Genomic DNA, 25,747 nt, shown 5'->3' with positions numbered 1-25,747 from the left:
CTCACGCAAAGAAAACCCTTTATGCATTTAAACCACTCTGGCCCAATCAAATTAACTTTTATTAATGAAAACTATGATACACTAATATTCTCTCACAAATGGTGGCATTCTACTGTCACGTAATTTACATAATCGGCTTTTATTTACAGTGATATGCTGTCTCTTCACTTCATTATAAGCTTACTTTATGAGATAAAAACGTCAATTACTTAACCAGACTCACTATTGTATAAATGCCATGGGTGCAAATATAGCTGGTAACTAGCACCCAAAATCCCACTCTGCCTGCTGACTGGCTGTTTCTCACAGTCGTGGAGGCAGTCAGTTTTATGACCAAAATGATGGTCCAATGGCTCCTGCCTTGTTCTTGAGTTGACAAATCAGTCTTTTCCACTTTGGTATCTACCTTATTTGTAACAAGTTATTTGTAACAAGAAAATGGAATTTTACAAAACTAGCCAAGAAATAGCAGGCATGTTGGGAACCTTTTGTTGCTTCCTCTGAAAGCCCTGAATTGGAACAGGAAAAATAAATATTCATCTTCTATCACTCAACTCTAGCCCTCTTAATATTTCCGTGCCAACGTTCAAACAGTTAATTCCCCTTAGAATAATCGTATGGATGCATGCGCTTTTGATAATCATCGGGAAACGAGTCCCAACAATTACCCAACTACCAGGAATTACAGGATAGGGAAAAGTAGCAGATTCGTTGAGATCAGTTAAATATGCCGCATTTGCCACATTACGCAATATAAACGTTATAAGCAGGCTTTTGTTTTCTTAACAAGGTTTTCAATCAGAAGTGGACTTTACGGTGTTTGAATCCCGATTTTTTTTTTAAATTTGTATATAATTTGCGCCTTTATTCCAGGGAGTGTCATGGCCATCCATGCATGCACTTCTGGCTCGCTGGATTCCACCTCTCGAGCGATCTAGATTCATAGCAACGGTTTATCTCGGTAAGTGAAACACGCCCACATTTCTAAATACAAAATCCAAATCTTTTTTTTATAGACTTTTTCAATACTTACTTCCTCTTGACCCACATGTCTAGGAATAAAAAAGACCAGAATCTGATACAAATAAAACTAGAAGGTCAAAAGGAAGTCAGGATAGGAGGGAAAGTGTTACGAAAAATGAGGAAAAGACGAACAAACCAATCTTCTACGTCTATAGACAAGTCGTTCCCCTGATAAATGTTAAAAGGAAAACTACATCTGATATTTAAATAAAATATATAAAAAAGATCAGTTCAACTTTATATAAAACGGAAATCATGGCTTATCAATCATGTTATCAATATTCTATCCATTAATCTAAAAACCTAAATATTTTCACTGTCTTACCTCTATTTGCATCAGGAGGTTTGCAAGTGAAGCTTCCAAATTACTCACGAGTATGACATTTGATTTATGCAATAAACAAGTACTAGTCTGTCTACACCGTCAGGAATGTCGGAAACATAAAAACAAGCTGAAGAATACTCTACTGAGTGCCTAAAATTGCTGAACCAGGGCACTACTACTGAGCATTCTATACAAACAGGGCAACTGTGAGAGAGGGTGACCATTGTCCTGAGCCTAAAGGACTATGCATACGGCCCTTGCTGAAACCAATATACTTTTATGCTGGGTACTTGAAGGCCAGTGGAAATGATGTGTGAATGTTAAACGTAACTTGAAGAAATAAGTTGAAAGCAGTAGAGTTGACCTGTTTATGCAGTACATATCGCACGAGATGACTGGAATGTGTGAGAAATGTGTAGATACGTAGGCTTAGTGCGGGCGAAAGGATAGATAAGAATGTTTTGGTCGCGCGGAAAGAATGAAGAATGGTTGTTTGATGAAAATGGCATACACTTCAGAAGCATTAGGAGGACGGAGGAGAGGAAGGCCTTAAAGGACTGGATAGGTGGCATGAGGATATTGGGAGGGTGGGTCTCAACGGCCAGGAAGCGAGAGTGCATGCAAAATTGAGATGAACGGCACCGAGTTGCAAATAGGTTTGACGCGTTGCAGACGAGCCTTCCGAGTACATGAATTAAGTGGCTAGTGTTGTGAATATTATTATTATTGTTATCATTATTTTTTTGCACCGTGGGTTCATACACGATTCTGCAGTTCAAGTATGAGTATTACCGACCATTAACTTTTATCTAGGAGGTACCTCCCGTCAGGGGAAACTCTTAATGATGTATGTATGTGTATATATATATATATATATATATATATATGTGTGTGTGTGTGTGTATGTGTGTGTGTAGAGCCTCGATGGCTCAGTCGGTTACAGCAGCAGCTTCGGACTTCGTAGAGGTCTGTGGCGCGAGTTCAAACCCGCAGCCGACAGATCAAAGAGGCAGACACTTTGCTATCCGTGTAGACATCCCGGGATTATATATGTAATCAACGGATAGGTTTGCTTAAAAAGCAAATGGATGTTACAGACTAAATACACACACAAAACAAAGCCACTACAACACCTCCTAAAAACATAACAAACATCTCACACGTCTCGAACTCTCGCCATACCCGCGCAATAACTTCTCGCTGCTGGGAAGAAAGGGCGTTGGGTCGGGTATGATACATGAACCATACGTACCGGGGTCTAAGCGATGTCAGGCAGGGCAGCCGATCGAGACCACAGGTCTACCCAAAGCCAAATCAAAAAGTCCTTCAAAAGAAGGCATCGTGCTTACCCCATACAAAAATGGGAATAAAAGCACGTTAAAAGAAGAAGAAGATATATATGTGTATAATATACAGATAGATAGACAACTATAGATACACGCATAAAGAAGACTGGCTTTATTTGTACTAACATCTTATCTCATTAAATTTCTATCGTATTTTTTTCTTATTCCATTACTACTTTTCAAACTAAATCCAGCAACAACACTAAGCGTAACCTTCACTCTGCCGCTGTGCGGCGTGATCATTGACTGGTACGGTTGGGAAGCCGCCTTCTACGTCACCGGGTCCCTGTCACTCATCTGGTGCATCTTCTGGTTTGGCCTCATGTACGACAGTCCCTCTGTGCATCCAAGGTAAAGTGGCATCGCTTATCTTGATCTTGAAGCATCATAATATTATCGTTCAGAGCAGAGAATGAACTTTGTTGGGCTGAGTAGGTACTGGTATTGGGTCCTGGTAGTTTCGGCCGCAAGTCACTTTAGGCCGTAACATCCAAAACAATGTAAGACGTTATGTTTATGGTATTTACCGTTATGTTTATGGTATTTACCATTATTATTTCATGTTTTACGTACATCCCCAAGGGGCTGGTACTAAACACGGCGCCCATTATGCACGTAAACGTGCTTACGGCCGAAACGACCCGAATGCCTGGTATTCAGCAGGGAATTGAACTGTTATGGGCTTAGATAAGTATACAACTTTTACGCAGAAATAAATCAACCATTCGTGGAAATACAAATGGTTTAAGTCGTAAGTGTTATTATGACTGAATTAGTATAATGCTAGATGCTATTCAAATTTAACCTTTCATGACATAGTGTTACTCTGAAAAATCGATGTTGCTCTTTATACTTGTGAAGTAATAGCCTAGCGTGTTCATGTTATATAAATACAGGGGTAGCAAACGTAGAATTAAATATGTCTAGAATTGACAAACATTCTTTATATACCTGTGTTAGGCTGCAGATTCCTGGTGTATACATGTTGATAACTATAACATTAATCATTGGCGGCACAGGCATCTGACTGATCGGTCACTCTTCCGGATATTTCCGAAGTAACGTTATGTTAAAATTTAAAAACAAATACATACAGCTTCGTAAGCGTGGAATCAAACAAGGAATTCGCTAAACATAGCCACGTCATACATAAAAGTTTAGTGACAATATTTTTAAGGGCATTGCATACTGTCAAAAGTACGTTCGGAAAAACACAGAGATGATGATTAATAATATTCAATTCACTTATTGTAAATAACACTGATCTGGCCGTTTCTCCGTCATAAATCTCCGATTCAACCCCACACAAAAAAAATTATTTACTAGTATAGAAACGTACAGTATGTATAATTCTTAAGCTACTTCCATATTTTCGGGACTTCCACACAAAGTCCCCCTAAAATGTGCCAAAATCATTTTCTAATGAGAACTTTTAAACGAATGCCTGTATCTTGTCTGTAGATTAACAACTCTCCTCAGAAAAGATTTTAATGCCTCAACTAAATCATTCACAACATTTTCGTGGTGGAGCAAAAAGTAACCAGAGTCAAGTCAATTGTTGGATGACTTATTGTTATCAGGTTACAGGATCCTCTGTTTTTCTCTAAACAATATGCTTGCTTCAAAAATGCACATCTTCTCCAGAGGAAACCATTAACATCCTAATTCACCCACGTCGTTAAGAAGTATGAATATCCTGAAAGACATTCCATTTTCAAGGATCACACTAACAGAATCCTGTCCTTTCCAAAACATTAATTTCGGAAAGATCGTTACTTCCAGACTATTCAGATTTCCCTGTAAGACATAATTCCAAGTCAGAAATATTCTATTCCAGCTGATACTAAAAATTTCTAACCTTTGGAGATATACTTACATTTTTTTATACAGTAAAGATTTAATCTTTTCAAAAGGCTGAAAGGCTTAACATTTGTATTCGAGAGGCTCAAGTTCAAGAAGACTGAATTCATTCAAACTAATTCCAGTGCTATGCTATAAGACCGAAACTTCGTTTACTGTAAGGTTCAAGACAGGATAGGCTATAGAATCCTGAACTAATGAAATTCTAAAAGATCCTTATGAAAAATTAATACCACGAAAGATCAAAGTCAACCGATCTAAAAGATTCACGTAATAAATGCTCAATTCCATTCTTCAAGAAATAAATTCTTAAAATCCAAGACTTTGCTCGGGAAAGTTTATAAATCATAATAAATGTGCAGTCCTATTTAAAAACAAAATCTCAAAAAATGAGTTTTATCCTAAACCATTAATGCTCTTCCTTTTAAAAGATTAATACCCTAAATAATGGACTTTCTTCCCCAACTTTTAAAGGATCTCCCAAGAGGAACGGGAACACATTGAGTTGTCAGTAAGCGTGGGAGGGAGTTCCAGATTGCCCTCCAAGAGAATCCCCTGGAAAAGCATCGCTTCCAGTCTGCCCATGTGGGCCATCATCGTTTGCGACATGGGAAACACCTTCGGGCTTTCGCTTTACATGAATCAATTGCCCACTTACATGAAAAATGTCCTAGGATTTTCTATCAAGAAGGTGAGGGGAAACATTAATTTACGATAGGAAAAATTAACGAGAGACAGTGAATACAAAGAAATTCATAAATGATATAAATATAAGTAGAACACTGTACCCTCCTCACCTTTGTTCAAGATTATTTTCGAGAAACTGCTCTTCCTAAGAGAGCGAGTGTTGCTAAAGTATGTTTGAACATACTCGATAAATTACGTGGGACTTCATGATGAATCGAGTGACTTAACGATAATTATTTTATCATCAAAATTCTTGCCTCAATTTTAAAAATACAACTGAAAAGTGGTAAATATGTGTAAATTTCAGAATAAAATTAAAGGCGTGACATTTAATATGCATGGAAGGAATTTCCGTATGAAAATAACACGAGAAGGTTAAACTTCATCGGGAGGAAATGTAGCCACTTACCCAAATCAGAGTAAGAGGAAACACTGGCTTGACAAAGGTGGGGGGAGGAGTTATATCTCCGATAACTTTAGGTCTAACTCCAAACCCATAGGCTTGAGCGGTAAACACAGTATCATTAATTCCTTAACTAATCTGAAGAAATAAAATAATGCATACCCACTGCGATTCCCCTTGTGTTTGTTTCTTAACGTAGTACTACATTTGGCAAATTATCTTAAAGCACACCCTTTAACACAAATTTCATAGCATTTACGATCAGTTCTCATTGTTTTCATCCTTTTTCAGAATGGACTCCTCTCGGGGCTTCCTTTCCTCTCACGGTACATCGGAGGTCTCATCGCTAGCTCCTGTGGAGACTGGCTCATCGGAAAGAGTCTACTTTCAATCCTCAGTACCCGAAGGATTTTCAGCGCCATAGGTAATGTCTGCAATCTCTGCCACTTGATGTTTGGTGGATAAGAGAGATGAGAGGAAAAAAGTATACCTTAGTTTAACCAGACCACTGAGCTGATTAATAGCTCTCCTAGGGCTGGCCCGAAGGATTAGATTTATTTTACGTGGCTAAGAAGTGGAAGGTGGTGTTAAGTGGGTGAATGCATGAATGGGTGGCATTTGGGACCAAAGCCAAGGCAGTGTGGCCAAAAAAAAAGCATATGTACACCGTTGTTAGACGCTAAGATTGTTAGCTATGAACAAGTGGATGCTAAAGAGTTATAAAATAATGTCTGAAGATGATACATATAAAAAAGAAGGGGTCAAGATGTTATAATAAAAAGAAAAAATGACAGTTAAAGTACATATATAGAGGGAAACAAATTTTCACTGATGAAGTAAAAAATAAATGTATTTTTTATAAAAAAAATCTGATTCAAAGTAAAGATGTATGAAAGTCTCTTCAAATGGTTTTCATATGCTGAAATATTCATAAATTTATAACATCATGATAAACATACACGAAAAAAAAATAAATAAATCAAAAAAAACATGCGTTTACAAGTCCATGAACATGAAAAATTTGCTTGACACATAATAGACTAGCATTTTAACCGTTCAGAAATAAAAGCACCTATGTTCATGAACTTTCTGAGTGAATATGATTATATATTTAGAATACCATTCAGTAGATTACTGCAGTATAGCGGAACTTTAACAAAATAAACAATATTTACGAATTTTCTCTGTGAAACTTTAGCAATGCATGCAGATTTGAAATTTATCTATTCCCTTCTCTTATTCGATAAGTCTTCCTCGAAACTTATTTAACCCCTTTGTTCTAGCACATTCATATTATCATAAAACCCATATTAACAAAATAAAATATCATTAATGGTTTGTTACCTAACGCAATCACAGCCATGCTGGGACCCGGCTTTGTGATATTGGGCGTGGCTCATTCCGGATGTGAGCCAGCCATCGCCGTGGCTCTTCTCTGTCTCAGCCTCTTCTTTAACGGAGCCATAACAACGAGCCAACTTGTCAACCACACGGATATCGCTCCCAACTTCTCGGGTAAGAGGCTGAAAAATAAATAAATAGTGTCACCAGAAATCTTTTTCAGGTTCTATATTCTTATTTAAAATGTCTGTAACAAACACTATTCTTCGTAGGACTAGAGTAACAACTTCTTCATATTTTCCGTTAACCTACACAGCAAACACACACACACAGGCATATATATATATATATATATATATATATATATATATATATATATATATATATATATATATATATATATATATATATATATATATATATATATATATATATATATATATACATAATTAAAAAATCGTCAGAATTAAACATCACCAGCTGGTGAAAGTGTTTTCCTTATTAGGTAGGCTTTGCCAACTACCAATTTCCGAAGTGTTAAACCGGATCTTTTTCAGGGGCCTTTGCTTTAGCATCTTTTATTTGTTCACAAGGTGTATCTACAAAGTAAGTTTATACGAGCAGGAGTCGAGGTCTGGTAAAAACTTATGGAAGACAACACGAACTGGCAGTTTGCTGACCAATCTTACCCAGCTGATGGAAAGGAACCGAATTTTCACTAGTGGGTCAGGTTTTAATTTCAACTTTAAAGATTTTAAGATACGTACAAATGTGTGTGTGTGTGTGTGTGTGTGTGTGTGTGTGTGTGTTGTTGGTAAAATATCGTTACTACACATAAATCTTCAAAATAGAAAAACTGAAAGCAGAATGACAAAATAAATAAAACAATTGTCCCTGACGACGAACATCATAATTATGATTCTAGTTACAAAAAAATTATCATATGTTAAATTCCTCACTAGAATCTCTTTTTTTATGTTATGAATAACACCGAAGGATAGACGAAAAGTATTATTTTACCCTAAACTCACTGACTCAGAGTCGATTTTGATTTATTTGTGAAATCGGGTCTAAAATCTGTAATTATATCTAACTGCAGGGACGCTGTTTGGAATCAGTAATACATTCGCCTCCATTGCATCCTTCATTGCACCTGTGGCAGTCGGTGCCCTCACAGAGGGTCAGGTGAGTCAAAAGCCATCAGATTGTAAATCTCGCTCGCTCTCCTATTGACTCATTTCACGGTAATTTAACCAGGGTTGCATCTTACACATCCTTCATTTGTATATAATTAGGCGATACTATAAGAAACAAAGACTAGCCTTAATTTAAAAAAAAAATGCCTAAGAAATCATAAACAAATTAAGAAATACCATGAAACTGAAGGTTTGGCACCTTTGCTTGTCACTATGATGGTAAGTTACAAATCTGATACCAATTACAAAATTCCTTTGTTAGCTGTTTTTGTACTAGTTCATAATTCTATTTTAAATTTTTGTCTCCTTTACTCGAAAATTTCCTTTCCTTATCTGTATCTCTTTCTACAGGCATATAATTCTTTTGTAATTTTATATATTCCAGTTTCTATATGCATTATTTTCTTCTCGATATCGGTCTAATCCTCTTCTAAATTCATTAATTTTCTGGGCATCATTGTAAACTTCTGTTCCACTCATTTGACTTCCTTTATAAATTACTTCCAGCAAACAATGGCAGCCTGGCAGAGAGTCTTTTGGATGTGCGTCCCTGTTTACGTCCTCACTGAGATCTTTTACTTAGTCTTCTGCTCTGGAACAGTCCAATCCTGGAATTACTCTGGGCAGCCAACGAGACAGCCGCCATCCGTTCCGAATGACCAAGCCGAAGCCCAGCCTCTCCAGTAGCAGAAAGGGAGCTTCAGATTTCTTAATCTTCAATGCTGCTTCATCGAACTCTTGACTATGGGGGCGATCTTTACCTTTCAGGGAGACTATCCTTCTTGCTCTAATGCTCTCGGTTTCGTGTGTACTGTATGTGCAGCCGTTGTTCACATGGTTACGTCTGAATCAGAAGGAAGTGTTTGAATGCATTTTCGGTCAACAAAAAGTATGGACTTTGTTGCCGATGTTGATGACTAGGTATGATGCAGTTATATGCTTAAAAATTAATAATACAAATTTCAAAATCTGGCACAAACACCCTTACACCGGACTTTTGTGGTAAGTGACTTTTACCAACCTTGCGTTTACTCTTGAATATTACGGCCGTTGCGGGAACGTGTGTATCAAATGTATAATTCCTAAGACAAAAAAATCATCATGCCACTTGCAACTGTATCTAAAATATCCTTCATATACCTATAGTAGCGCACCCCGAGTATTATGCAGAAATCGCTGGCCAAAAAGAACCCACAATTAAATTACTTTCCTACACTATTACTGAAGTAATTCATAGGCAACTGGAGTTGACGCAAGGAATTAAAATAGGCATTTGAAAATTGCCGTGGAAATCCGTCTCCTAGTGCATACAGCATTGCCGTATATAATTGCTATTATGTATAATGGGCTAAAATAATCTTAATTACTTCTTTTTTAGGTCTGAAATGCTACAGAACTGAAATGAATTATGTGTTTCATTCCAATTATATTGTTTTATAGCGACGCCGAGTTTTATTGACCTGACAAATCGTTTCATCCGACGGATGAATTTTTTTTGGTAAATTTTACTTTATATTCATAAACTATGACGTTTCTAAGGCGGCTTTGAAAGACGATATATTTAATAAATGTCATGTAATTAGTGCAGACTTGTAACAGAAGGCTAATTCTAGTTTACCTGCAAGTTGATATACTGACCTTCATCTATATCGTACAACCATTCGCCACACAAATTTCATGATATAACTTTTAGAAAACAATATTTAACATGTAGCATAATGATTAATACAGTATACTGTGGGGGAGACATTAATTGGGCAACAAAAATGAGACTCAGGGATGAATGTAGGAATTGTCCCATGAAAGAAATCACATTTCATTACAATGCTAGAAACAATTCAAGTAATATAAAATTAATAATACCAAAGTTCCTATTTTAAACTGACAATATATGTGCTGTACACAATGACGATTCAAAGTTGTCAAACACGTCAGTAAAAACAAGCTCTATTCAAACTCTAGTAAAAATGCATATGAGTTAGGCTATTTATTTTGACTTGTTTTTATTTTTGCTTTCTCATTTCACGGTGCTTTACCTTTCAGCTCATTTTATTTTTGTGGCTGACCACTGCTTTTGCTGATACCGCATGATATAGGGTAATCCTACCCATACATCCAACACTTTGGGGAACCACAGAGACAAAACAAGGTTTTTTGTGTTAGGAAATCACAAAACGCGTGAAAGGGCCTTTAAGTTGTTGGAGAACTATGCTCAATGGGCAAAAGAAACATTGAAAAAATATACGGTTTATGTTTATTACAAAAACTAACCACCTGCACAAAAAAATAACAAACTAATAAAGACAGAAAACCAAACAATGATAAGTATTGGGAAACATCCTAGCCTAACCTAAGGTGTCATGTCCTACATGGAAAATATAAAAGGGTGGCCATTGTGCTTACGCGCATTAATTTCAACATAACCTTCCCTAACTTAACCTAAGATAGTACACAGCACCCTTTATTGTTGGAGGGCCACCTTGGAACTCCCTTTAAATCACTGTTTAGTGTGTACACACACACATATATATATATATATATATATATATATATATATATATATATATATATATATATATATATATATATAGATGCTCTCACGCTGGAAGTGGCTAGGCCATGTGTACGTGATACACCTGGTTGGGTTGCCCTCAGTAGAAGAGGTAGAGGTAGGCCAAAGGAAACGAGTGTTGGGGAGATCTCGAGGAGTTAGCCCAGTACAGAATGTTGTGGCGTGAGATCATCAAGGCCCTATGCATCCCCGTGGTTGCCACAGGAAATGAATGATTGACTGACTGATTTAGCCTATATACAGTATATATATATATATATATATATATATATATATATATATATATATATATATATATATATATATATATATATACTACTATATATGTGTGCGTGTGTCAGAAAGACAACTGCAAGCCTCCCAATACTTTGATGTAACAATCAGAAGTGTATCCTTGTTCGTTTGGTCGCCTGTCAAAAAAAAAGATCGAGTTCGTCTACGTATACCACCAGTCAACCAAACTAACCTACCTACATTAAATTTCTTTTCCAAAATTTACTCTCAAAACTCTCATTCGCTCTCCAATGACCCTGTTTTCTCTTCTCATGGACCATTCAGTTAACACTTCCTTTCGAAAATGGCCCAGCGACAAATACTATTCGAACTTTGTCCCCTACGGACTGAACATAGCCTATTCTTTGGAATCAGAATAAAAAATTTTTTTAATTGTGTATATTTACCTTAGTGTGACGATAGTTGCTTAGTAACCTCATCTGCGCCTTTGTTGGAGCTAAAAGGCGTTGTCAATTCTTGGTAGTTTAAAAAAAGGCATCAAATGGCATTACCAAAGTATGAGTCTAAATATCCTCAGCAACAGATTCCGTTTTCTTTGGGAGTACGGTTGCGCTAAAATTGTTGGTCTTTTATACCTCTGTATCTCTTACGGCTGATTAATCCTTCTCCTTGCGCCTTTCCAGTACTATCTTGTTGTACACATTCTGCCTCCTTTTGTCACTTCAAACATTAGCCTTAACTTTCCAAAGGGACGGAGATTCTTAGTAAATTCAGAAAGCTTCCTCCAAACCTCTTCATCACATATTGAAATCTTCGCGTACATAAAACTTATTACCACTACAGGAGTTACTGGGCTACTGAAATGTATCGACATTCGCCAGATAAACCCTTGCGCATAAAGGCAGCGCCTTAAAATATTAAAACTTGTAAGCCACAAATTCTCACTGACAGGTTCACCTCAATCTACATCACCAGTCACTGACACTGACAATTCTTTCCATGACTATGACCTGCTCGCATATACAAAAATTTACTTGCGATTTCGCTGGATGTTTACATTAATAGAATCGGTATATTCCGACCTAAATTGCATACTAAAGAACTTGGGTTGGCTTAGAACGGGTATATCTATCGACATCAGTTGTCAGTTAACGACAATCAAGAAACACCCTGAAACTATCGCATCCCGGCGGAACAATAAATGGATGGTACGTCATGATTCATTGGAAAGCCAGCTTAACAGTATGATGAAAACATGGAGACAGATATGAAGAGGACGATGTAAAAACTGGGAACGTTATATGTAAGGGTACACGTACATAAATAAATATGACTCTTCACTGCAAGAGCATATAGGAACTACTTCATTAGTCGGAAGAAAACTTACTCTAACTGTTATGCGTCTTACTTAGTCTTAGGTGGGCAAGGGCAACCTATACTACTTTTCAAGTATGAATTTGAGACTTGAGAAAGAACACTCAAATTACAGGACATTTCATTTGCATTCCCCATAGAAGTCACGGTCAAGACCCTTTTCTTTGTGTATATAGGTAAGTCTGTTGTGTTGTGTATAGGCTAAGTAAATTTCATCCGGTCACGTTCCAGTGGATATCCTGTAAAACCGACTGCGTTCCCAGTAGTCCATCGCGGTAAATCCCGTTGCCGTTTTAGTGTTTTTTCTGCTTCCTTGCTTATGATGTCAGTGAGCATGTGTGACTTTTATAGCATTTTTCTTATATTCTAATAGTTTATTATCTGGTATCACTGCCGTTGATGATGGTAAAAAGTAATATCTGTACCACCGGTTCGTAGGACTACTTGTGTATTACCTTCGAACATGTAGAATAATGCAGTGTTTTGTAGAAAACTGGCGTAAGTGTTTCCAGACAAAAACTGTTGAATTTCTTCATTATCGTAAGCACTCGTTTTGTTTTTAAGCTTTCAACCTTTTGTTGCTAATGTTGCAAAGTCACCGGAGTTTTAGTTTACTGGTTTAGATCAAGTTGGCTTAATACAAGCATGGTCTCGGGCCTCAAGTGGGTAAGAGTCCAGGTGTGGACCTCTGGACACTTCATAGTAGAGACGGAGTTGCAGCTGTGTGCCTGGTAACAAGTATAACTTTACTCTTTGAATTTGGGTCTTCATTTAATGCTTTAAATTAAAAAAAAAAAAAAAAAAGTGCATAGGCGTTAGGTAATTTTTGAACGGCCCCTAACTCGCGGCTAGAGGTTGTTTGCTTGTCACTGGCGAACGGTATATGACAAATACCACGAGATCTGCCAAACCCCGTTGTCTGTTGGTGGGAATAATACAGTAACTTGTATGCCAAGCCCCCATAAACACTTCAGCGTTTCACCCGCACTTACGGGTCGCTTTTAGGGAAGGCCTCATAGTGGTATAAGCCATTTCAATTTAACCTACAGACTAACTGCTTTCTCTGTAGGTCAGCGTGAACCCCCGGCTGCCAGTTACATTTTAGAGTTAGGTTTTTCATTTTTTAGGTTTTTCCTTTTTTTTTGGCAGTACCGTTACCGCGTCTAAACCTTTGTTGATTCTTTATAGATATAGACCTATCTTTTGTTTCAACTTAATGCTTTAATTTGTCACTTTTGTTAAATATTTTGGGGCCGTAGTATTTCTTGTTACAGAACATTTATGCCAGCAGTTCCACATGTATCTTGTTTAAGTTTAGAATTATCTTTACATTTTCAGTTGTATTTTTGCTTACCAGAAAGACTGCCTTTGTTTTTATTCCAATATGTGGTCATTGAGAGTGTAGACACTACTCTTTTGCCCGAGTTAAGTCACGTTATTTTAAAACCATGACCTCGTAGTCAATTACCAGTAGTGATCATCAGTTACATTGTTACTGTGTGGATCGGTTGGCGAGTCCTTTCGTTTCAATTGAGATTCATGGGCTCGATCCCACGCAAACTTCATCAGCAATGCACCTTGCTTCTCATACGCACCTTGCCGATCACCCCAATCATGCATGCGTGCTCACTTCCAGGATATTAAGCTCTTCCTTTTAATTCGTCTTTCACACCATCTGTCCAACCCTTTCAAGGTCGTCCTCGTCTTCCCCTAAACATTTCCAGGTTAAGCAAGTGTTTCACTAGAATATTGTCCACTCTTTCTTCATGACTTAACCATCGCAGAATAATTTTAAAAACCCTCACCTATGCTATTCTTTTTTCCCACACACACGTATCTCCATATTCCTCAGTGTTTTTATGCCATATATGTAAACAGTTCATCACACTTAGCTCCAACCATTTTTCTTATATATTCATCATTCACACTTCACTTCCATAAAGGAGAGCAATTGGCTCATTAATCACATACATTCTCCTTTCCAATCATGTAGACAGCCTTCTACCTTTCTTGTTTCACGTTTTCAGTGACTTTCCTCTTCTCTCTTTTACCATCACCTGTTACGATTACACCAAAATGCATGTACTGTATGAATCAACGACTTCCATTTTTCCGCTAGGAACATTAACATTTATTGTAACATCTTCCTGGCTTCCAAGCACCCTCTTGCTCACATTTACTCAACTTTCTTGATGTGCTAACACTAAAACTTTTACCAGTTTATCTTCACGTTTTTCGTCATAAATACACTGTACTGTAAGAGATACCCATTGAATAATGTATACACTTTTATATTAGTACCAGGAAAGGCCTCAGTCAATGCCCATCTGTCAGTACGGTATGTCTGATGGCCTCAGTCCTTGCTCAGTAGCTGGTGATAAGTTTTATTTCGATGATAGATTGTACAACATGCTCTTAGGATAAGCTTGAGTTATGCACTTCATGCTCATATTATGTTGGGAGGGCGGCCCAGCTTATGCGTATAATATTTTTATAATGGCACCTTTCAATATCTGTTGCACTTACACTGAGGTTATTATTTCATCAGTATCATACAAGTTTATTTTAGATAACCCACACCCAGCCTTCAGTTATCAATAATTGGCACCGTGGAGCATTTGGCACCATTTTACTTTTCTTCCGTGATTTCATATATGCATGTCTTCATTTTTTAAGTTTTGAACTTTTACATTTTTGTGCTTTGGGACAATTTACTGGAAAGTCTGGGTACCATGTATTTTTAGGTCCTATATCTGATATCTTTGTTGCACTTTTGCTCCATTACTCTATCTTGTCCATGCTCTTGGGTATAATTAAATGTTGGAGATATTTTACCTATCTTGTCTTTTACTTTTTACACATCAAGGCACTATTTTAATTATCCATAATAGGAAATGAATGAATTTCAGTAAGGATGGGCACCACCCTTTCCCGAGGGGAATTTCGTTCCGTAAATGGTTTAGTAGAACATGGCAGATGGTTAAACAAGTATTTATGTATGCAGAAATACTAACTCCTAGAGTGTTTCACCACATTTAATATTTGATGTGTCATACCCCTCATTCTTAACTGTTTGCACTTTGTATTTATTTCCACTGTTGTTGTCAGGCTTTTTTTAAAGTTTCATTTTGGCCAGTTAATATTTGTTCTGTTTTATCTTCATTAATTTTAGTCCTGGAGTTAAATAAAGCTGCTGCCCAGAAATAAGAAACTTACTGTTGGGATTGTTATAGGGGGTCCTCTGCCTTGACCTATGATCTTTAGGCTGTGGTTGAGGCTGAGCTACTCAAGGAGGTGGAGCTTGCCTCTTGAATTTTAAAGGGTTAAGAGACCCCATCTAACACTCGAATGAAGGGGGATCTGTCATTATGAGGAAGACTCATTTCTTTATTATCATCCAGTATCACATGGAAAGCCTCCAAATCATCCGTGAAAAGGTGTATGCTTTGAAATCTCATTAGGAGATGGAGGCAACAAGAGGTGGGTGGTGGTTATTCAAGAACTTTTTTCAAAGTTGAAGGTTGGAAGTAATTAATGGGAGTCCTGTTTGATAGGAGGAGGAGCCTGACTGGTTGACAAGTCCTTGCAAGTTGATGTCAAGCTTCTGGTCGTTACAAGACGGAATGTAGTTCTTTCGAAACTACAGTGGTCAGTGGCAAAGGAGAGATGAGTGGCTTAGGCAAACTATGCTTGGGCCGAGTTAAGCGACCGCTCAGGAGATAGCTTGTGTACCTTACGAGATGTGTGAGCACACACAACTGGGATTGGCAAGTGTGCATAGCACAGTCTAACCTTGCATTTGGAAGAAGGCAGCCAGGCAGTTGGGTGTGAGCTGTACAGTTAGTTCCTTTGTGTATGCTTTTATTTTTTTATGTGCATTCTTTGAAAACTGGGGATGTCAAATAAAAGCATTTCCAGGGTTTTTTTTTAGATGCAACGTAGGACACTAAATTCTTCAAATGTTTATCTCGGTTAATTTCGTCATTCTTGTTATCCATGCTGACAAGGGTGTTGTTTGTGTGCCTACCGTAGATGGCTTGGGAAGGTATCCTGGAGAAAACCTACTCTTCTTAGGTACCCATATAGAGGTTTGCAAATAGGCCTCACATAGCGGATCCCAAGGCAACACTGATGATAAATGGGGCTGCCTGTAAGCAGATCACTAGGAGGGATCTAAGGGCATGTTCTGTTCCAGAATGAGCTCAGTCTTTTGATAGATGGGCACAGTGATGAATAAGGACTTGTTATCAAGTATTCCGATCACACTGTTTGTGGGAAAGACTTTAATGGCCTTGAAACTTGGCAGAGGAACTGGGGCTGCACACATTAATTTTGTGCATAAGACATAACGATTGCATGTATCTTTTGGTCTGAAAAAATGAGAAAATACAGTAAGAATATAAATGAGAATTCTCTAGCATAAAATATGAATAAAAAAAAGTAAAGGATTGTATGTGTGTGTTACTGTACTTCCGCCTTGATGTAAACACCCCTGTTATTGTTCTCTCTCCACACAGCCCCTCCTCTCCCGTGGCGCGCAGCCAGCTGACCCCCCCCCCTTTCCACCTTGGAAATTTCTCGAGGCCTCCCCACCCCCAAAAACCCTTCCTCAGTCTGTCTGAATGTAAGCAGCATTATAAACATCTTCCTGAGGCTGCACAGCATTGCCTGCCATTGAGGGCAGTTTTTTATTATATATATATATATACTATATGTATATATATATATATATATATATATATATATATATATATATGTGTGTGTATATATATGATGATATATGTATAATATATATATATATATATATATATATATATATATATATATATATATATATATATATATATATATTATATCTTTCAGGCCTTGGTCCCTGGTCAGGGTCTGTCAGATAATGTCAAGTTCCAGATAATGGTGATCTGGATAATTGAGGTATTACTGTATACATTATGTGAATTTGTAGTTAAAGTAATTTAAAGTGATAATTTTATTTTAAGTTTTTCCTATTACTGTAGTACAGTATGTATAATACTAATTAATTTTAATTGTACATCTATATACATTATATTTCTACCAAAACAGAAGAAAATCAACTTGCTTGGTTTTTTCATAGATGCGACCACTGATTTTATAGTACAGTATCCATATTTTTTTTCTTATTGCCTAAATCCAGTGAAAACATTAAAAACTGAAAAAGAGCCAACAAAATTGGTATGGCAAGCAGAACAGCATCAACAAAAGGGAAAATGTTTTATTACTCATAATTAGCATTCATCCTTATGAAACAGTCAAGAGCCTGCAAACTTTTGTAGAAAGCTTCCTGTGGATGTGGTAGAATGACCAGATGTGAAAAGGATAAAGAGAAATAAGAATTGTGAAATAAATATTTATAATAAGATTTGAATACTGTATAAAATTATAATATATGACAACAGTAAATAAATCTAAGCCTGGTACAGTGTGATGTACATGTATATCATTAATTACAAGTAATTTAAGAATAAGCAGAAGTGAGGAAAGTAAATTAAGGAAGCTAGGGAACTCAAACCCAAGATGATGGAAGCCATTAATACAGAGACTGTGGCACAGCCTGACATTTCTTATCGGATGCAGATTACCAAATACATATCTTAACTGACTGTGGTCCACCTGAGATAACTAAGCTGACACCAATAGTGTCAGAGATACAATATTAGGACAACAGTAGAAAGGATGGATTCTGAGCCACACAGACCAACACCTTTTAATAAATTTAAAGTCAAGGTGGGTCAGAGTAGTAAAGAAAAAATTTTAAGTATTACTCTAATTTATTTGAAGTGTGAATAACCAGTTCAAGACTAATAGTCCTTATTAATAAATCTTGAAACTGGATGAATGTCATCAGAAATTATTAAAAAGGATGATTCTGAATGTAATGCACATATTATACTAGGTGTTTACTGTATGTGTTAATCATCCCCCAAAAAATCATAATTCAAAATGCCAACAACCATGTTAAGCAATGTCATTTTATAAAGTTTGGATGGTGTATCTACCATTGTACCTACAAATCAAGTCCATTTGAAAATGAAGGGTTTACACACCTGTTCACAATGTCAGTGTTACTACAAACAAATATATATGAGCTAAAAGTGGAAGGCTGAAGTAACATGGAAAATAGTAAGAAAATTGAATTTATGCTAATAACTTCAGATTGTATTATAGAATTTTTTCATTTACCATAACTAGTTAGGTTATTGCCCTGGTGAGATCTCATAAGCAACATGCACAGTATGTATATCAAACACCTGCATACATTTGCTTAATAGTAAGAGAAATCATACAAACCACTTACCCACCGATACTTGGATACAAAGAGTATGGTATACATCAGTTTAGATGAAATAGCTGTTTTAAAGTGTGGGGACAAGTGAGCAGACTGTACAACAACCGTATAATAGCATTGGGATACTGTACTGGAAAGTTACAAAAGTTACATATTACACATCACATGAATAAGTTAGTCATCACAAACAAATCTGGTACGTACACAGAGCGTGTGTTAAAACACACTCTCTGTATTATAAGAATGTAAACTGGGATGCTCTACTCCTAAGTAGATTTTTTATAATAAATATCAATAAATTACCAGCAAATCTTTAATGTTTGAAAGATTAAGAAGTTTACAAGGATAAAAGTTTTCTCTAGGTTATGACACCAAGTGGTTCAATAGGGAAATGCTAGTCTACAAGAAAGATGTATGCATTGCAGAGCTAAATTATTTAGGTGAGAATGAGAATGAAATAAAGTTATCTGTTCTTTTTCATTCCTACTTTAAGACCAAAGGTTTGTTAGTTATGAAAAATACAAATTGATTTAGAATTTGTCATGTTTTCATGTATCTCTTCAAATTTACATTTGGACTTAACCAGCTTTAGACAGTATGGCTATTAATTGACAAGCATAATGAATGAGTAATGGTCTATAATTCATTGGGATGATCAAATATATTTCAAACAATATTTCTTAGATGCCAATTTATTACCTATGCTGCACTAATCGACCTACTCAAAGACAGTCATCTGACATTCAGATCATAGTTACAGCATAACAACTGAAATGATCATCTGGTGTTTGGTGAAGTATCACAACTGTAGGAGAAGCAGCATTTCACTTGCTTAAATAATCATTTGGCTGGTCTGTCGGCTACCCAGAGGTGCATGCCAATTATCCAGGTTAAGTTCATTCTTGTTTACAGTTTGGTCAGGAACCTAACTTGTTCACAGGCAAGGGTCTAACAGAATTAGTTTTGTATTTTTGTGAAATAAAATTTCTAAACAGTTTTTCATGGATATGTTAATTAAATTTGTTACCTTTCTAATGACTTCTAAGTTCTTCACTGTTCCAGGCATTGTGTGCTGCCTAAACATTTTTATATCTTGAGCTTCTTACTTGGATTTTCACAATACAGTACTGTATACCATAATCTGGGTAGATGTGTACATTAGGTTCCTAAACATTAGGAATAAAAATAAGTATGTAAGCAATGATTCACCATATTTTCACATTTGTACAGTATTTCATGGAAGATTTGAATAATTTTTACATGAGGAATTTTAGGACATTGATTATCTAGGAGTTCAGTGTCACTTCTAAAGTCACAAAGTTAAAATTTTTTTTTTGTTGGTAATATATGTAGTACATGTTTTTTTAATTTTATTGGATAACAGTTCTTATATAAAATTAGTGGTAGGTAGTGGCAACAGACCTTTTCTTATTGCAAGATATGACAGCAAATCCAGCAACAGGAGATTTTGACCAAACTGTACATGTAGTGCAGTGCAATCCTTTGTCTTGTATGTTGTGTAGCATGTTTATGTGCAGAGTTGTATGAAATTGATAAATTGGGGATGTTTGGTGCATACTTAGACTTTATCCAGGGAGGAGTAAACTCCTGATATTTAAGTGTTATTCTGTGCATTTGGTTTTCATATTACAAAAGTGTGTCCCAGTTCAGATGTGTACCCAAGTTCAGACCTAAAAATGTTACATTTCAGTTTGCTTTAATGGGTATCTGGGTGTTACTTATTTTAGTTTAGTGTCATATTTTAGTTTCACTTGATATTTAGAACTGAAATCATACTGAAAAGGCACCTTTACAATATTGTTATGGTGAGTATTTAAACTCAAAGCAAAATAAATACTATCAGTCATATGTGTGTACATTACATTTACTACCAGTCATCTTGATACAATTCAAATAAACTAACATCCATAGGTTTTTTATATATCATTGGTGGCTGAGAGAGGCAGTGCCAGTCAGTACAGTACCTTGAACTCCAATTTTTAATCTATAACTATGAGATTAACAATACTTAGTCTTCCTGTAAATGTTTGATCTTTCAGAAAATTGATAAAATGTATGGAGTCGTCTGCATATTTCTGTGGTAAAATATTAATACACTAGTTGTCAAAGAAAATAGCCACTGGTACCTACTTGCCTCTAAAGCCTTTGAAAATGGTTCTCATTTAGGATAAAGAATCTAGGTATATATAGTGATTTGGGATCCACACTGTGCTGGTGTAGAGATTGTAGCTCTAGAGTACTAGACCCATGTAACCAGGGTTATATACACACCTCATAGGTATTTTCCCAATTCTGCAGTGGGAATGATATCGCATTAAGCCATCATTTAGTGGACTGTTTGTCTTCTTCATAACATGCTCCAAAACTTTTTTTAGATGTATGTACATATTAGTTCTTAACATTTGAAGGAATTTTGCTTTATGCTTTACTTAATGCAAATGACCATTAAGTTGCTGATGCTTTCAAGATGATTTCTCATTTTGTTACTAGGTACTTAAGTCTCATGGACTCAGTCCACTGTTCAGTCCAGATATTGGAGGGTTCACAAAAAGTTCCATTTATCACAATTTCATTCATAACTTTTAAATGAGGTATCGCAGAATATGAATGAGCCATACAGCTTCATTGAGGTGATCCTCAAAAAGTTTTTTGGGGAAAATATGTTGTCTGCTATGTTAGTTTTGGTGTATCTATATCCTTGAAAATAACTACCATATTTTGTAAGTTTCTTTTATTTAGTGGTTGTTAATTTATTTGTTCAAATATTTTTTTTAGGATGTTTGGTCATCAAGCAACTAACCTTTATTGTATCAGTTCTGACAGTGGAAGATATATAGGGTACCACATGTTTAGTAGTGTGTGATGAGGAATGGGAGATATATTTACCTGTAACATTCTTTGTTACAGGTTGTGTTGCAAGAGATGCACAGAATTGCTGAATAAAACTGGAATAGGGTATTTTGATGCCTTAAATTTAAAAGAGCAGAGGAGAGATAGTACCCTCAAGGACAAGCCTTGGAATAATTACATCTGCCTCTTAAAGTTATACTGGATTGTGATACAGGTACTGTACTGTACAGTACTGACAGGGCACTAGAATGAAAAAAAAAATGTGGCATGAGCATTAATTAAGTGAAAAGAAATTGCAAGACCATAGGTAAATAGAGTATCCCATCATTAGAGAGAAAAAATTTATGATGCAATTGTAAGGCTTGCATTACTCAATGCAGCAGACTTGTTTACTTTCAAAGGAAATGGGGATGTTGAACAAGTGGCCACAAAATGTTAAAATCCATGGCTGGAGTACAGGTACAGTACTGTACATTGGAAAATGGAGATTTCAAAGATTTTGATGGTTTAGACATGGGGAGTGAAGAGGGTGAGAAGCAGTGAGTCAGAAATGCTAACTTGGGAGCTAGACAGAGACAATTGCGAAGCCCCTGAAAATTATGGAGAAAGGGCATTAATGAAGACCTAGGCCTGACAGGCATTAAGACAGAAAGTGCATGGGACAACACAGTGGCGAGAACCTTTTTCACAGCCATCTTGTAAATGGAAACTCTGATATGAAACTTAATGATTATTGACAGTATGTATGTGCTTTTCCCTTAATGAATCGGATTCGTGACGACAAAAATAAATTTTCATGAGACTTCGTGCTTGTCATTTGAAAGTACATCACTCTATTAAGCGATCTTTTTTTTAATATTTTAAACTTTTTTAACAGGACTCTCACTAAATGTGTTACAGATGAAGGATTCACTGTCTTGATGAATCCTTATTGTGGTTGTAATTGTTAATGATGTGGTTGTATTTCTTTTATTAGTTTTGATTAGAGGTTTCCACTAATGCAGGTATTTTGTGTTTTGTTATGGTGCAGTACTGTATTAATGGTCAATATTTGCTTTAATTGTTTTGTTTTGTCATGGTGCAGTTGTGTATTAGTGGTCAATATTTGCTTTAATCACTAGCGATGTGTTAGTTTAATTTTGTTGTATATTTTTGGTCTGATGAATGGACCACTTTCACCTATTTTGATATTTTTTATTCCATTTTCTAGTTTTTTTTTTTGGACCACTTTCACCTAATATTTTGATATTTTTTATTCCATTTTCTAGTTTTTTTTTTTACTTTCATGTGTATTTCAACCACAGTATTACATCATGTCTTGATCTTTAACTGTGGTTGATACTGTTTCAACAGGATTTGGGACTTTTGACATTTGGAATTCTGACACCTCTGTATACAGTACTTCCTAAATTCATTGTTAGGCTTTCTATTACAGTATATGTATTCTGAATTAAGTGCCCATGCATTTCTTTTTGTTGAATACCTATTATATACTAATTTTAGCATAGTACTATATTATATTCTGAATTAAGTCTGCATGTATTTCTTTTTGTCGAATACCTATTAGTAATTTTAACTTGGTATTATGTTCTAAAGTAAGTCATGTATTTCTCTTAGTTGAATACCTATTACTGTAGTAATTTTAGCCTATAATGATAAAAGTTGCTTATCTTTTGGCTTGACATTCAGAAACACAATTTATGCATCTGGGGTGTTGGAATTTCGGAAGGATGTGTGGATCCATTTACATCACATACTGTATTTGGTCTTTTGTTTGATTCATTAATTTTCCTAACTTTTGTCCTGGAATTTTGTAATGTATTGATGTACTAGCCAGTCACATTATTTTTCCTTTTATACTTTGCTGATACTTTTTGTGCACTGGTTTTATGTTTTGATATGCAATGATAAATTCATGGTTTTAGAATTTTTACCTACTCTGAGTATGAGATTCAAAAAGATTATTAGGTCTTTTTAGAAGATCTGATCCACAGTCAATAATGGTTTGGTGAATCAGATTTGATCATTCGTCTGACCACCAATGAACCTTCTTTCATATTTATTAGGTGAGGGTATTGGGGTACACTTCTGTGCAGCATTCATAATAAAATATATATATATTGGGTAGTTTCATTATGATTTCTTAAAAGATCATATTGTCTGGTTTATATTAATTTTCTGTCTGCATTGTTTATATTATACACAGTGTTCTTAATACAATATCATGATTAGTTTGGTTTTGTAAGTTATCAGTAGATAAAGATTGCCAGAGTATAAAATCATATAAGACATGCTATTCAATTCTGTTTGTTACAGGTGTGGAGCATAAGATGTCAAGTGATGACTGTTAGAAAAATATGTGCTGGCACCACCTTCATTTAAACAGCGCAGGGTATTATTATTTAGTTGTTTTATGTGTACCAAACCAGCCAGCAGTTTGAATCTCATGGGGTAGTGTTGTGAAGTCACCTAGTACTTGTAAAGGCTGTGGTTGTAATGTAATTTACACGATACTGTATAACAGTTTGGCTAGTTACAAACAGTAAATTACAATTGGTCTAGTATTTCTTGCTGGGAACGCTGGTTACAGTGCATGCAACTGGTCAAATTTATGCTGTTGGGAACATGTAATGCTATGACAGAATATTGAAATGTAGGACTCTGGATTATACAGTATATTACTTTGTCATTTTATTTTGTATGTAAACTGCTGTTTGGCATTAAATACTGTATTACTTTACATAGAATAACTGGTATTTTCATTTTATATTGTCTAGTATTTTGGGACCTGAATGCATGGGGTTATATCCTGTTATTAATCTTCGTAGTTTGTCTAAATAGAATTAAGTTTGACTTCTTAAATTCCATTGCATCATACAAGGATTGAAAATTTAGATTGAGTTTATCAGTCATGATGACCATCAGCCTTGCATTTTTTAGTTTTGAATGAATTTATTTTTATCTGCATTGGTTATTTTTGTGGCCATTTTACTTTCATATAATTTAAGTTCATTATTACTGTATTTGCTGTAGCCTTTAGTTGTTTACTTGAGCATTGATCGGTTGTTTTAGGGCTTCATTTTGAGACTTATTTTTGTTTCAGCCATATTTGTGGTAGTCTTGTTAATGAAGTTGGTAATTGTACTATATAACTGATCATTTCTGACATCACTGATGTTGGGAATTGCATTTAGCTTTCAAGAAACATTTTGTTGCATATACAGTACTGTATATTGATGGTTATTGTGATTCTGTAGACTTTACTATTAGCAGTAATTTATTAAGGGAGTATCACGTTTCCTTATATGTACCTAATTTCTTTATTCCTCTAACCCTAGATCTTTTGGTTGTCCTAAGGACTGGGAATTAAGTACAATATCTATATTTTTATACACTTCTGATCTCCCAAGATAGATCTAGCATGTTAGTATTATCAGTACAGTATTGTTATTTTCTATTTGTCACTGGTGGAGAGGCACTACTGAATAATTTGAAGGTTATAGTATTACTGCTTTCTTCCATGCTCATTTCTTCAACAATTATTTTGTGTTAGCTTTTTTTTTTTGCACTCTTGGTTTGTTTAATTTTCTGTGGAATCATTAGATGATTACTCAATTTTATTATGCAGTAGTTTGTTCTTCTAAGCTCCGCTGGCTTTCCATTATGAGCCATTACCTCAAATTTTGCTTTAAATGTTATGCCGGTTGTATCTAGTAATATTTTAAGCTGGTGTAATGTACGTATAAGATGAACATTCCTTGGACCTAGCATAGTTGTTCTGATCAGAGTTAAAGCAGTTGGATATCTCACAATTTCATAGGTAGTTGTGGTCATTTGATCTGCTGATTGCAAATATTGTACCACTTTTCTATTTTTAGCTTTTTTGACCATCTTTTTTTGTAGTTTATGCAGTTTTGGAATAAATGGTTTAATTTTCATTTTGTATTTTGATTTTTGGGGGTAAGTTTTGCCTTCTGAACTTTGTGCTAACTCTAGTGCAATATCTGTATTGTTAATATTTGTCATAATTTTCTGTTTTTATTGTTATTTTATCTTTCTTGGGGGAGAGCATAACCTTTACTAACTAGTTCTAAACTGGTAACACTGTCCATTGTACACTCATCATGGTACCATGCCTATTAGCTTTAGTATTTGCATTGTCAGTTTATTAAATGTCTGGTAACTTTTTG

At 35.7% G+C, this 25,747-nt stretch overlaps 1 protein-coding gene and 1 long non-coding RNA gene across 3 annotated transcripts in view; both read left to right on the top strand.

The window, feature by feature from the left end:
* The window catches only part of LOC136843360 (sialin-like), a 33,111-nt gene extending 23,487 nt beyond the window's left edge, over positions 1–9,624 (top strand). The window contains exons 7-13 of one of the 2 annotated variants that reach the window (XM_067111704.1): positions 874–961; positions 2,889–3,045; positions 5,029–5,245; positions 5,936–6,068; positions 7,004–7,159; positions 8,085–8,170; positions 8,689–9,624. In XM_067111704.1, coding sequence (XP_066967805.1) covers positions 874–961; positions 2,889–3,045; positions 5,029–5,245; positions 5,936–6,068; positions 7,004–7,159; positions 8,085–8,170; positions 8,689–8,868 — 1,017 coding nt within the window. In that variant the 3' untranslated portion in view covers positions 8,869–9,624. The remainder of the gene's footprint in view (positions 1–873; positions 962–2,888; positions 3,046–5,028; positions 5,246–5,935; positions 6,069–7,003; positions 7,160–8,084; positions 8,171–8,688) is intronic. The other variant, XM_067111705.1, reaches the window with a different exon arrangement.
* A 2,753-nt stretch (positions 9,625–12,377) lies between these two features.
* On the top strand, positions 12,378–25,495 carry LOC136843363 (uncharacterized). The gene is made up of 2 exons (XR_010854532.1): positions 12,378–12,537; positions 21,615–25,495. It is a non-coding gene; the product is annotated as an uncharacterized lncRNA (long non-coding RNA).
* Positions 25,496–25,747: the final 252 nt, after the last annotated feature.

Source organism: Macrobrachium rosenbergii, chromosome 11 (assembly GCF_040412425.1).
Source record: "Macrobrachium rosenbergii isolate ZJJX-2024 chromosome 11, ASM4041242v1, whole genome shotgun sequence".
Classification (NCBI taxonomy): domain Eukaryota; kingdom Metazoa; phylum Arthropoda; class Malacostraca; order Decapoda; family Palaemonidae; genus Macrobrachium; species Macrobrachium rosenbergii.
The sequence above is the reverse complement of the archived record's forward strand: the minus strand, read 5'-3'. Positions and strand labels throughout refer to the sequence as shown.